General features: G+C 36.5%; 1 protein-coding gene across 4 annotated transcripts in view; it reads left to right on the top strand.

Moving 5' to 3' along the window:
- Positions 1-14760, top strand: part of PATJ (PATJ crumbs cell polarity complex component) — a 391357-nt gene that overhangs the window by 63060 nt on the left and 313537 nt on the right. For all 4 annotated transcript variants that reach the window (XM_077768086.1, XM_077768084.1, XM_077768085.1 and 1 more), the window contains one exon: positions 2757-2888. In XM_077768086.1, the coding sequence (XP_077624212.1) occupies positions 2757-2888 (132 nt within the window). The remainder of the gene's footprint in view (positions 1-2756; positions 2889-14760) is intronic.

The following is a 14760-nucleotide window of genomic DNA, read 5'->3' on the forward strand; positions in this document are numbered from 1 at the left end:
AGAACATTATGATTATGAAAACAGTTTTAAGTACATACTTTGCCATCTTATGCCATTTATAACCTCATCTCTTATACCCATTCCTCTCCCCTTCCCCCCTTTCCAGACTCTTACATATTATAATTCCATTAACACCAGTTTACATACACAGAGACTTTTCTTTTACCTGCCTGCAGTCTGAATTTCAAGAAATGTGGACCCTAATCATGCCTCTATCACTTAAGGATTGTGAATCTTGGAGCAAATAACTTCCCTTGAATATTCATATTCTTCTTTGGAAAATAGGGGATGCTTATAGTATTTACTGCCCTCATTGGTTTGTGTGAGGAGGAAATGAAATAATATGTACACAGCTCTTAGTGCCATGTCTTCCACATAGAAAGTGCTCAGGAAGTTAACAATAGCTCTTGACTACTCCAGGCCACCCATCTTTGTTTCCTGATTTTCTAAAGTATGCAAGAGGCTAGCACTGTCTTAGGGTCACAAATTCTTTCATGTGTATTAAACTTGCTTTTACATGACAGCTCTGCTCCCGTGGGCAGACCATATCTTAAAATTAATTTGTGTCTCATAGTGTTTTTATTCTGTACTGGGTGTATAAGAATTGCTTAGCCCACTATTGATTATTAATTGAGAATCTTTTTTTTTTAAATGTTTATCTTTGGTAAAACCTGTTTCAAAGAAGAGACTTGAATATCACTTTTGTGATTCTTACTATCTTTACTAAAATTCACTGTGGATGAGGGCCTACCTCTAAAGGTTGATAAAAATGCCTTTAATCTAATCTTACAGGGTGTGTAAATCACCAACCCAGCTTGCTGACTCTGTCCTCCCATCTGTCATTCTTTACCACAATGGGTAAACAACAGCTTTGAATTATTCTAAATGTCAACCTTGCTGCCCATTAGTTGATTGCTTTCTATTCTGTAAATACGGGAGTTGCGCAGAATTGATTCTATCAGAGTGCTGTATCTCAGGTTGGAGTATAATATCCTATATACCTTAGATGCCCTGAAATTTCTGTAAGCTTAGGTTTTATAAGTGTATGCAGTTTCTTAAAATCTTGGCTTTATTTTCCATCTGTCTTTTTTATTTTTTTCCAATTTATCCCCATATCATCTTAAGTTCATAAACCTTATCTGGTTAGACAACTTAGCCAAAATTCTAATGCTCATTAATCATTGAGGATATTAAATGTCCAGCAAAACATCAATCACATTGTATTAGGTACTGGAACTTTACTTTTTTGGAAGGTATAATGTTTTCTTTTTAAATATCATTTCCTCACATCAGGCTGATATATACAGAGGTTATTGATTCAGAGCATCCCCCTAATTTCGAGTTTTGTAATTCAAGAACCCAGAAATTGTTCCCATGTTTAGATTCAATCCACCATGGATTGCATATTGACTTTCCATGTCCTGTGGGGACAGTTTGAGATCTGGACCAATCCTAATTTTAAAACTGTTTCTGTACTTGCTGTGGTGCCTTGTTCTTCCGCATTAGAGGGGCTCCCTCCCTTTGATTTCATTAAATGGATTTTCTTATGCAAGTCACTCAAAATTATGTTCGTAGGAGTGCTACACTTTGATTTTATTTACTAAGAGCATCCAAAGTTTTAAGAACTCTACTTTGAAAAATTAATCTGTAGCTTTATTTAGAAAGTTTCAAGGGACAGGCAAAGATGGATGATTTGTTAATGTATTGAACAAATATTTATTGAGTGCCTAGTGCACACCAGGCTGTATTGCGGGCTGAGCAGAGAACCACTGGTAAACCCCATGGTAGCCACACAGCATTTCCATTCTAGCCTTTCATTTTGTGAGTTGGTAAAGCTACAAAGAAAAAGAAGATCATTTTTGAGCTTCAGATAGAAGCAAGATAGATCATATGAAAACATAGTGCAATGCTATAAATAGTATTAAAAACTGAAGCTTGAAGCAGCTTTTCTCCTTCTATGTAGCTGACTCATTGCCCACTATGATTTTTCTTTCTAAAATTCCCTATCGCAGTGACTTTTACCTGAAAGGAGGGGAGGAGTCTGGAATTAGGGGGATTTGGGAGTGTGAAGTCAAGGAGAATAACCAAGGATCTCTGTACTGAGTAGTTTTGCTGGCTGATAACATCCTCCATCCGAGACCAGATTTTCTTTATTTCAACGCAGTGATTTTTTTTTTTTAATCTGGTTTTTAAACCTTCACAATTCACAAGGACTTGGGTTCTTTTCCCACTTTATTTTTCAAGTGAAGTTTTTCTTAAAAACTACAGGAGCCAACAGAAGTGCGTTCTCTTTTGTCTTACACTAGCTTCTCTCTGTGTTGGCATCTTTCTGTCTCTCACTGTAATTATGAATTCAGGTATTGCTACTTAAATATCTTATAAACTTTGACTTTGTATGATATTTTCATTTTTTCTTAAATTTCATATTTTCCTTTTATGCTTCTAATGGGATGACAGACCTCATTGAAGTATAAGAGGTCAGTGTTAATATTTTGAATGAAACAGTTACTTTACATTTAAAAAAATCCAACTGTATGAGCACTCTGCATTTTTAAGTACTTTAATTGTCTTGAAGATCCTCTGCTAGAGTGTGTGTACCCCAGTGCATGCCCCTTTTGAAAAGAGTAAAAAGATAACCTATGCATGCCAAAGAGAATTCCCAGTTTGAGAAGAAGCTATGAGATTCCTGATATGTTAATTCTTTTCAGAATTGAAAGGACAATGTTTTGAAGCATTTATCTTCTTTGGTGTTTCAGGCTGACCACACTACAGATGTCCATACTGAAGAAGATGATGATGGGGAATTAGCATTATGGTCACCTGAAGTCAAGATTGTTGAACTTGTAAAAGATCATAAAGGCTTGGGATTCAGCATTTTGGATTACCAGGTATAAAAATCTATACTGAGTTTCTGGAGGAATTTGTTTGTTTTAAATGTATGCAAAGAAGTAATTATGTAAGGCACCCACTGGGGAAGACCAAATGATTTGATGTATAATGCTATCATCCAAAGACAGGTGTTAAAATTCCCTTTAAAATACCTTTGCAACTGGTAGCTTTCTTAGTGAATAAAATGATGGATGATATAATAATTGAATTGTGAGGGAAGCAATAGTTTTACACCCATGGCTGCCTTTAGAAACTGGAGCTTGAAGAATTTTTAAGAATTGTTTATATATTTATTTTGAGAGAGAGAATGAGAATGTGAGCTGGGGAAGGGCAGAGAAAGAGGGAGAGAGAGAATCCCAAGCAGGCTCCTCTTTGTTAGTGTGGAGCCCGATGACGGGCTCAGCCTCACAACTGCAAAGCCACAACCTGAGCAGAAATCAGAAGTGTGATGCTCAACCAACTGAACCACCTGGGTGCCCCTTGAAGAATTTTTTTTTATATGGAAGGATTTTTTTCCCCCAGCTTAAAATTTTTTTAAAAAATATTATTTATTTTTGAAAGAGAGAGAGCAGCTGAGAGGAGCGGAAGAGAAGGAGACACGGAATTTGAGTCAGGCTCTAGGCTCTGAGCTGTTAGTTAGCACAGCGCCCGATGCGGAGCTCAAAACCACAAACCATGAGATCATGACCTGAGTCAAAGTTGGACGCTCAACTGACTGAGCCATCTAGCCGCCCATTCCCCAGCTTTATTGAGCTATATTTCACATGCCATAAAATTCATGCATTTCAGGCACGCCATTTGGTTGTTTTTAGTATATTCAGAGTTGTGCAAGCATCACCACAGTCCAATTTTAGAACCCTTTCATCATCGAAGAAAGAAATCCCATCCACATAACAGTCATTCATTCCTAATTCTCACTCTTCTCTCTCCCCTTCTCATGAAGGTTTTTATTGTTTTGCTTAACTGTTAATCTCAGTGAGTTTGATTAAATAGAAATGTTCTTGGTCAAATTATATATTTATATTTAACATAGGACACATAACATTTATGCTACTCCAATTATAACTAGAGTCAAGTCACTAATGTATTTGGGCAGATGTGTGTGTGTGAAAGATCACAGTAAGACATATATCTATATGTTTTATCAGTTTACCAGTTTATAGTATTTTTAGACCTTCTGATTATCATGGGGAATTTAAGATTGTTGGCAAAAAATCTCTTCACTTCTAAGATGCATNAACTTGCACTATATCTCTCTGTCTCTCTGTCTCTCTCTCTCAAAAATAAATAAACATAAGAAAAAAAATTTTTAATTTTTTAAAATATTGTTCAGGGGCGCCTGAGTGGCTCAGTTGGTTAAGTGCCTGACTTCAGCTCAGATCATGATCTCACTGCTCCTTGAGTTCGAGCCCCGTGAGCCCCGCGTCAGACTCTGCTGTCAGCATAGAGCCCGCTTCAGATCCTCTGTCTCCTTCTGTCTCCCTCTCTCTGTCTGTTCCCCACTCTTATGTGTGTGCTCTCTTTCTTTCTCGCTTTCTCTCTCTCTCAAAAATAAACATTAGAAAAATATTGTTCACTTAATATGAGCTAGTATGGGATATATAAAGATGAAAAGAGCTTTAACAAATGTATATTGAGTATCTTCTATGGCAGGTAAGTAAGAAAACAGTAGTGAACAGTAAAAAAATAGTGAACAAAGTAAATCATAGACTCCATGTCCACATGGAGTTTAAATTCAATTGGGAATAGAGAGTCAGTGGATAAATAAACATATGTTAAATATAATAAAGGAAACAGACTTGAGAACAACTTGTATAATACATTATGGTTTTAGCAGTGCTGGAAGGAAGACTAAGACTCTGTGATGATTACTTCTTAGAATTCAGAGGGGACTCACAAGGAACTGAGGTATGCCTTGCAGACAAACAGGTAGTGGACATTCCAGGCACAAGACTGTCCTGGAATTGATTATTTGGTCCTTATTTCAAGTCTTTTTTTCTTTAGTATCTGTTAACTGTATATCTAAACTTGTGAGTTTTATTCCTTTTAATGAAAAATCCTTTGAGACACTTTAAGTTCTCATGGAAAACAGGACTCACATTTCACATGGTAATAATAGACAGTAATTATGAATTATATACTGCTTATTCTGTCTTGTGCATTGTTGAAGGCCTCAATATACATGTAAATTGATTTAATCATCCCTACAACCCCATTGAGGTAGGTCCTGTAATCATCTTCATTTTATGGCTTAGGAAAATGACAGGAGGTTAAGGAATTTGCTCAAGATCACCCAATCAGTAGGCGGTGAAGCTGGGCTCCTACGTCTGTGCTCTAGTAGTGTGATGGTAGTCTTCAGACCAGAAACAACATTGATTCTTCATGACTGTGGCTGAACACAATGATAAGAGACGAGAAAAATTTCCAGTTGTCTTTCCAGAGAAAAATGCTTACTACAATCCCAAAAGATTTACTTGAGATCATTCCTGAATCTTGTGGTCCCTCTCCTCTCCTCTTCCCACCTAGCCAATGCTCTTTAGAGACCTGGCGGCTTTTTTTTACAGCCAGAGGGAGTACAAACTATGTGTGTTGCATCCTAGATTTCCCAGCAGGACTCTGTGGCCTGTTTCCTGCACAGTTTCAAAGTTGGCAAAGTTTTATTCTGCACGTTGTATGCTACATATTACAGAGTATTGGTTGCCCTTTCAAGGATCAAAAAAAAAATTCACAGAATTTTTTCTAAACAGTGAACGACATCCTGTATCCATGCAGTGGCTGTGTTTGTCAGCAAACCTCCCAGCCAGCAGAGGGCTCCTGTCCTTCAGTGTCTGCTTCAAGAGAGAAAGAGGGCTGAGGATGCTATCTTGCTCTGAGCTTCCCTTCAGTTACAGAGATCTACGCAGTCTGGAGAGTGTAGGGTCAGCTCTTTATTTTCATGTATTACCACGTAAGCATCATATCACGAATGTCTTAGTAGCTAATAGAACTCTTGGTTTAAATCACACGTGCTCGGTTGAATTTAGAAGACTGTAAACTCAGTGGTAATTGTTAACTTGTCAATCTCCTATTTCCTACTGACTTTGTCATCATCTTCACAGTGATAACCATAGAATAGGATTAGTGCTTATGAAGGGCTTGCTGTGGACTTACAAAGCACCTATGTGACCTGTGTCATTTAATGCTTTGCACAACTCTATGAAATCTGTTTTATTGTTCTCCCACTTAAAAACAAGAAACCGAAATCTCAGCTAGTAAATGCTTAGGCTGAGAATGATTTGTTTGGAAAATGAAAATAAATTCTGAAACTAACATTTGAAAAGCTTTTACAAATTTTATGTGTTTATAATTGCCCTGCATCATAGTAACTTTGAATTTATGTAGTTTTTTTCCCCTGGATGATACTGTGATATTTATTTATAAATTCACTTTCTACTTACATTTTTTTTTTTTTTTGGNTCTAGCCGCCCATTCCCCAGCTTTATTGAGCTATATTTCACATGCCATAAAATTCATGCATTTCAGGCACGCCATTTGGTTGTTTTTAGTATATTCAGAGTTGTGCAAGCATCACCACAGTCCAATTTTAGAACCCTTTCATCATCGAAGAAAGAAATCCCATCCACATAACAGTCATTCATTCCTAATTCTCACTCTTCTCTCTCCCCTTCTCATGAAGGTTTTTATTGTTTTGCTTAACTGTTAATCTCAGTGAGTTTGATTAAATAGAAATGTTCTTGGTCAAATTATATATTTATATTTAACATAGGACACATAACATTTATGCTACTCCAATTATAACTAGAGTCAAGTCACTAATGTATTTGGGCAGATATGTGTGTGTGAAAGATCACAGTAAGACATATATCTATATGTTTTATCAGTTTACCAGTTTATAGTATTTTTAGACCTTCTGATTATCATGGGGAATTTAAGATTGTTGGCAAAAAATCTCTTCACTTCTAAGATGCATATTTTAATACTTTAGTGCTGCCTAAACACATTGTGGTTTAATAAAGCAAAATGTACTCTATCAAAGCATATAAAATGCCAAGTTATAGAAAAATCAATTTTTTTAATATAATAAGGCATTCGGGAACAGATTAAAAGAAAAATACTTAGAGCATTATGTAAGAACATTAAATTCCATATTTAGGCAGTATGATTTAAGATTACTGAAATAGATTGTTCATTTTTGCTGGCATATTTCTATGCCTGATAACCCTCTCTGTTATTAGAACTTTTCCCTGGAATATTACTGAATTATGATTTGCTGATTCTAAATAATGCATATTTAGGGAAATATTTTTTATCAAGAAATATCAGTACTGCAAGATTCTAGAAGTTTATATATTCATTAATGTAAGAGCATATAAAACAAATTTTAGGTACTGTCTCAATTTTTCTTCCCCAGTACATCCTTGATTACCTACCATATGGTAAATGATAAATATTTGCAGAATGACTGAATAAAGTTTAGGTCAGTAAATTTTTTTAAAGTTTATTCATTTCTGAGAGAGAGCACAGGTGTGCATGTGGGAGAGGGGCAGAGAGAGTGGGAGAGAGAGAATCCCAAGCAGGCTCTGCACTGTCAGCACNCCTTAACCATTTTTAAGCAGCAGTCCCATAATGTGAAGTATATTCACATTTCAACTAATGGAATTTTTTTCCAACTAATGTAATTTTAATAGAGGGAATGACTCTGTACTTGAGTACTGCTGTCTGATTAGTGGACATTTCAGACAGATGATGGGACTTATAGATAAAGAATTGTTATGTGGTTTATTTTGTTTTATTTTCCTTAAAACCAGCAAAAGTCCTGGGTCAGGAGTGAATGGGAAACAATTACAGCATGGCAAAAAATTGTCAACCTTCAAGCAACAGATCTAATAGCCAAGGAAAATACCTAATCGGAGACTAGAAGGGGATAAGAGAAGGCAGTAGTCTTCAAGAAGCAATTTCCTTTGGACTCCTGCTTGAACCATTTAAATTATTATAGGGCTTAAAATAGACTTTTGAAGTACCAAGCTATGCAGATTAAAATTATGTGCAAGCTTCTGTATTTTTTTCCCTGTTTACAATATATTTTGAATTTTTAGCAGTTTCTCTGTCCACTTCTCTTCCATTGCACTTTTAATTGCCTGACATGCTGTGCTTACTCTGCTGCTCAGGGACTGTTTGGTTCTATGTATGACACATGGAAAAATCTATTCTTAATGCCTAATAGTATTTAGGAAGTAATAAGACACAAGGAGTTAGGAACCATATCAGTTTAATCTATCTTGAGTGGACTGAATGTATTTTGTGGGTAGTTTGAACACGATGGCGTTGCAGTAATTGGTACGATTAGTGTAATACTTGGCTATATTATAAAATAGTTAAAAATGGGATTAAATTCTAATAAGGTAGCTTGCCCATTATTCATTAAATCATTTATTTACTGCCTCGCATTCACTATAAATACATTTATTTCTCTTTCCTAAAAGTAAATGCTTAGCTTGTTGGTCAAATCAGAAGCTCTTTTAGTATAATTAATTACATCCCACTATCTTAAACCAGAAATATCCTAGTGATTTTAATTCAAGTAATAGTCCCTGACATGTCTTTTGTTGCAATCTAAAAATGGCAAAGGGAAAAACAAAAGTTGTTTTAAGATTCATCATATAAAAAACATGTCATTAGAATTTTGTCATATATTTTGTTTTGATAGTACGAGACCCAGGAGTTAGATCTTGTGTAGTCAGTGGCCTTTTTATGAGTTCTTAAAAGACCCCACTAACTGTAATTATACCATATTTGTGATCACAGTGTGTGTCTTTTTCATTGCTGATGCTGTTTTGAGTTAACTTCCATCATTCCCTTCTTTTTATAGTGGTTTTCTGAATGTTTTGGTAGAAATTAATGACAAATTTGACTCAAGATACTCTGTCAAATTTAGTTACAGGATTTTGGAGTTGGGGAAACAGATCCTAACTGTCATGTATCCAGTGTTCTCATTTTACAATCGAGGAAACTGACTCAGAGAAATGAACTTCTGAATCTATACACAGCCATGCTGGCACCACCCTGGGGCTCAAAACTGTTTCCTGACCTCTAATCCACACCCATTCTACCACTTAGTAGATTGAATAACTGTCTTCCTTGTCTTTTTCTCCTATGTATATTTTCTCCTTAAAAAAAAAAAAAAAAAAAAAAAAAAATTTGGATTCCAGTTTCCTGATTGACCCTGCTCACAATGGAAATTTTAATTCATGCCAGTTGTACCTCAGAGCTTCTGCAGATCACTGGTGTGTATGTGTGTGTGTGTGAGTGTAAAACTTTCCTTTGCCTTTCTTTGTACCAGCTGCTTTTCCTGCCTACCTCCAGGATGGAGGAGTTAGTGGTCTCCCTTTTAAATTTAATGGTTTCTTTCAGCATTCTCCAATTTAGTAACTTCCTTGAGATCTTTGAAAATTTACTTATTTATGTTTTAACTTAATACTCTTTTCAGATCAAAGATTTTTTTCTTAATGTTTCTTTTATTTATTTTGAGAGAGAAAGCATGAGCAGGGGAGGGGCAGAGTGAAGGGAAAAATTCCTAACAGGCTCTGCATCATCAGCACAGAGCCCAATATGGGGCTTGATCTCATGAACAAAGAGATCATAACCTGAGCCGAAATCAAGAGCTGGATGCTTAACTGAACCACCCAGGTACCCCTGATACTCTTTAGTTCAAGTAATAATGGCCACATTTAAGAATATGCTCTCAAGAAACAAATATTTGCTACTTGCTACTTTTATAGTTTTCTCTCAGTTGAGTATTACTGATTTGGAGCAGTTTTCTCATCAAATATTTCATAGCTATCTACCTCATGGTATGTAGATTCTTTAAAATTATCTTCGAAATACACTTCCTCATACTTACATGAATAAATATTTGTGGACTTAGGCTCGGTAGCCTAATTCTGTGATAATGTATACCACAACATTGAATTCATTGATTAGGAAATCTGTTCATTTGTGGAGCACTTTCTATTTCATAATTGTTTGAGGTTGTTATCCTAGTCATTTTTTGGGGTCATTTCATTTTGATGAAGGATTCTGGTACAGGTGAGCAGTTATTTTGGTGTGGTGAGCTGTACAGCAGCAAACAACTTTAATAATCAACTACTTAGAGTAATTAAACGTAATATTAAGACTATATGACTTAACCATGTTTCTTCTCATGAGTTTTCTATAGGCCAATTTTATATTTTAATATACTGTACTCAGTTGACAGTGTCAGAATTATCAAAGGTAAAGCCATTTATATACAATATTTTTGTTATTGAAGTGTAGTTGACATACAGTGTAATGTTAGTTTCAGGTGTATAATGTAGTGATTTGCCAGTTCTATACACTACTCATTGTTCACCATGATAAGTGTGGTTACCATCCTTCTGCATGCAACAATATTACTGACTAAATATATTACAATATATTCCCTATGCTGTACTTTTTGTTTCTGTGATGTATTTATTTCATAACTGGAAGTTTGTACCTCTTAAACCCCTTCACCTGTTTCACTGATCTTCCTTCCTGCCTCCTGTCTGGCAACCACAAGTTCTCTGTGTTTGAGAGTCTGTTTAATTTGTTTTTTAGATTACACGTATAAGTGAAATCATATGGTATCTGTCTTTCTGTGTCTCACTTATTTCATTTAGCATAATGCCATCCATGTTGTAGAAAATGGCAAGATTTCATTCTGTTTAATGGCTGAGTAATATTCCACACACACACACACACACACACACACCACATATTCTTTATTCATTCATCTATTGATGGACACTTGGGTTACTTCCGTATCTTGACTGTTGTAAATCCTGGCAGTGGGATTAGGGTATTTATTTTTAATTTTTTGAGGAATCTCCACACTGTTTTCCACAGTGGTTGCATCAGTTTACATTCCCTACAACAGTGCGTGAGGGTTTCCTTTTCTCTACATCCTTGCCAACGCTTGTCATTTCTCGTCTTTTTTGGTACTAGTCATTCTGACTAGGTTTTGATGATATTTATTGTAGCTTTGATTTGCATTTCCCTAATGACTGGTGGTATTGCGCATCTTTTCCTGTGTTTGTTGGCCATCTGTATATGTTCTTTAGGAAAATGTCTGTTCAGGTCCTCTATCTGTTTTTCAATCAGTTTCTTTTTGGTGTTGAGTTGTGTAAGTTATAGACTTTGGATATTAACCCCTTATCAGATATATCATTCGCAAACACTTTCTCCCATTTGCTAGGTTGCCTTTTGTTGATGATTTTTTTTTCTTTTTTTCTGTGCTAAAGTTTTTCATTCTGCTATAGTCCCAATAGTTTATTTTTGGTTTTGTTTCTCTTGCCTGAGGAGATATATCCATAAATATGTTGGTAACGCTGGTGTTTAAGAGATTACTGCCTGTGTTTTAAGAGTTTTATGGTTTCGGGTCTCACATTTAGATCTTTAATTCCTTTTGAATTTATTTTTGTGTATGGTGTAGGAAAGCAGTCATTTCATAGAGCATGTAACTGTCCAGTTTTCCCAACACCATTTAGTGCAAAGATTATCTTTTCCCAATTGTATATTCTTGCTGCTTTTGTCTAGATTAATTGGCCATATATGCATCGATCTATTTTTGGGCTCTCTATCCTGTCCCATGGATCTATTAGACACAGATTTTTATCTGAAATAAAATATGCTCTTTCTCTATGCCATTCTGCTATAAAAACTCATATTCCATTTCCTTAATGCTTTATTTTATTTATTTATTTTTTTAATAGTTTATTGTCAAATTAGTTTCCACATAACACTCAGTGCTCATCCCCACAAGTGTCCTCCTCCATGCCCATCCCCCCCTCCCCCCACATCCATCAGTCCTCAGTTTTTGTCAGCATTCAAGAGTCTCTCATGGTTTGCTTCTCTCCCTTTCCCCCACCATTTCCGCCCTTCTTCTCCCCCTTGTTCCTCCGTCAAGTTCCTCCTAATCCTCCTATACGTGCAAACATATGATATTTGTCCTTCTCTGCCTGTCCTTAATGCTTTTAAAACTTAGGGTGTTGAGTGTAGAATTAAAAAATAACCAAAACGTTGTTCTTTATTTTGAATCCACGTTTTTCTGCATTGGAGTAATACTGCAAAGCATACACATGTTGAATGTCAGAACTTCCCAGGGTATACATCTCATGTTCTTCTTTAAAAAATAACTCTTAACTGGTGTATTTCTGGCCAATTTTATTCAATGTGACCACTTTTCTTGCTTATTTCTTATTGTCTCCTCTCTCTGTAACATTCCCTGCTCCATGCCTTTCCAGTGAGCTTGTCATCATTGCTTGCTTATATTGGTAGTTTTACTTATGGGGCAGCTTCATGGCTAGAGTTCCCCACATCTTCAGGTTGATAGCCATCTGTCACAGAGCCCACATTTTGACTGAACCACTGTTCTGCCCCAGGTATGCCCCTGCACCTTGCCTTAGTTTATATGAACCCTGATCTCTTTGAGCTGTGGGAAGGTACACAAATATTCATATACTACATTTTATAGACACCATAGAAACTTTGAATCCCATCCATTTGGGCATAATTATTGTCACATGTATGTATCGCTTCATGTAAAGATGTCCTTAGCTCACCAAATGAATGGATTCTTGAGAGAGTAGATATAAATTAAAATTTTGCAGACAAATGCATGTTTTATTTGTACATGGCAGCCAAGCTGTACATTCTGTGCTAACTTCATCAACTAGATACTGATATATAAACCTGTAGTGGCCAAGTGTCATATGTAAGGGCCTCAGTTTATACACTTTGGCAAGGTAATAAATATATCTTCTGTCAATTTGCCTTCTTTCAGTACTAATTAAATACTTGAAGATAGAGAAACTGCATCCCTTAGTGGCTAAGAGCATAAACCCTGGAACTTAACCAGTTGGCTTAAATTCTGGCTCTGCCATTTCTCAACTGTGTGCCCTGGTTAATGTTCCTGTTTTAGTTTTCTCATCTTGACAGTAGGGGTAATAATGGTAGTTACCTCATGGTGGTGTGAAGGTTAATAAATGAATTCTAGTAAGATTCCTAGAACATTCCTGGCATAGTAAGCACTCAGTAAGTGCTAACCTTTGTTGTTCTTATTCACATATGATGGGATGTGGCCTTTGCCTTTGACTTAACAGTCCAGTGAGGAGAGAGAAGGTAAATAGTTTGCCAATCACTTTGTCAACTACTGTTCAGTACCTTCCATATGGCATTCACTTTAGTAGGTCTTGGAAATAAAGCAGCTAATAAGTAAACATACCCTTGCTCTCATGAAGCTTATTTTTAATAGATAAGACAGTTAATGTTGTAAAATACCAAAAGTGTTATAATAGAGAAAATGCAAAGTGTGGTGGATACATCTAGCAAGCAGGAGACCTAAGTTATTTTAGGAGATAGGGGACAGTAAGGAAAACTATATTATGACAAATGCTATGTGAATCTCCTCTTCTAGATTTAGGGCTATCACAAGAAGGGAAAGTGCCTGAGTCAGCTTTGGGAAGTCAGGGAAGGCTTCTCATTGGTAGAAACACTTGAGCTGACTCGGGTGGTGAAAATGTAGATGACTGGTAGTGTGGCAAGGAAAGTATTCCTGGCAGATGGAATGGTTTGTAGGATGTCACACAATACGTCAAAGCATTTCACAGTCGCTGGGTTTCAGTAGTTCTGTATCTTTGTGGAGCAAATGGGAACGAACAGTCGCACATGTGGGAAGAGCGAGAGGAGCCTAGACTCATCTGCACATCTGAAGGAATTGCTCTACCAAGCAGTTAAGACTTGATTCTGAAGGCAATTGGGTGTCACTAAAGTGATTCAAACAGAGAGAAAATGATGATCACATTTTTAATTTAATTTTTATTTATTTAAAAAAATGTTTATGTTTGAGAGGGAGAGAGAGAGAGCACGAGAGCAAGTGAAGGAGGGAAGGGCCGAGAGAAGGGGACAGAGGATCCAAAGCAGGCTCTGCGTTGACAGCAGACAGCCCCATGCAAGACTCAAACTCACAAACCGCAAGATCTTTCCAGGCACTCAACCGACTGAGCCACCCAGGCTCCCCGATCATGTTTTTATTTTTAAAGATCATTCTTTTATCTCTGTGGAAAATAAACTGATGGGGGCAAGAGTGGAGAGAGTGAGACTAACAGTTGCACACGCACAAAATAATGAGAAGCTGAACCAAGGTAGTTGAAGCAGAAATGGAGAGAAAGAGTCAGATAGAAAAGATAGAAGATCAACCCTAGCTAGCAACTCAGTGGAGGAGTTAATGGGAGAGGGATTAAGTGGGTGCTTGGGTATATGGTAATGCCAGTCAGGGATTATGGGAGGAGAGGAGATGTCAACTTGGATTTCTCCCAACATGGAAATATACTGTGTTTATAACATCAAACATTAGCATCACTTCAAGAAACCTCAAAAATTCTTACATGCACTTTTCTTCAGGCAGGTACAGTGATGGTATTCACTTGTGAGACAGACCAGGTATTTGGATTCTCAGGATTTCATTGCTAAGTAGTGAGAAGAATTCAAGTCAGATCTTCTGTCTTTTGGTCTGGCATTCTGAGGGAAGTTAGCTGTTCTTAACTGATTGTCAGAGTTTGATAATATGTTTAAGAGCTATAGGGGACAACTTTCATAAATGGTTAAGTTGAAGCAAGAATATGGAATACTGTTATAATGTGCATAATGATACAAGGCTTCTGACTAGAGAACAACCAAATCCTTCAGAAAAGAGTAGCTGTCCTAGTAAAAGATGCTGTTTCTTGTGTTCTAGTGATTGGTCTTTAGTGCCCTCTGTTGACTGTTTAGTCTAAAACAGTGTCTTGATTTTAGAAGACCATGTTCCTTGCAGTG

This window comes from Crocuta crocuta, unplaced genomic scaffold, assembly GCF_008692635.1.
Source record: "Crocuta crocuta isolate KB4526 unplaced genomic scaffold, BGI_CrCroc_1.0 scaffold85, whole genome shotgun sequence".
Classification (NCBI taxonomy): Eukaryota; Metazoa; Chordata; class Mammalia; order Carnivora; family Hyaenidae; genus Crocuta; species Crocuta crocuta.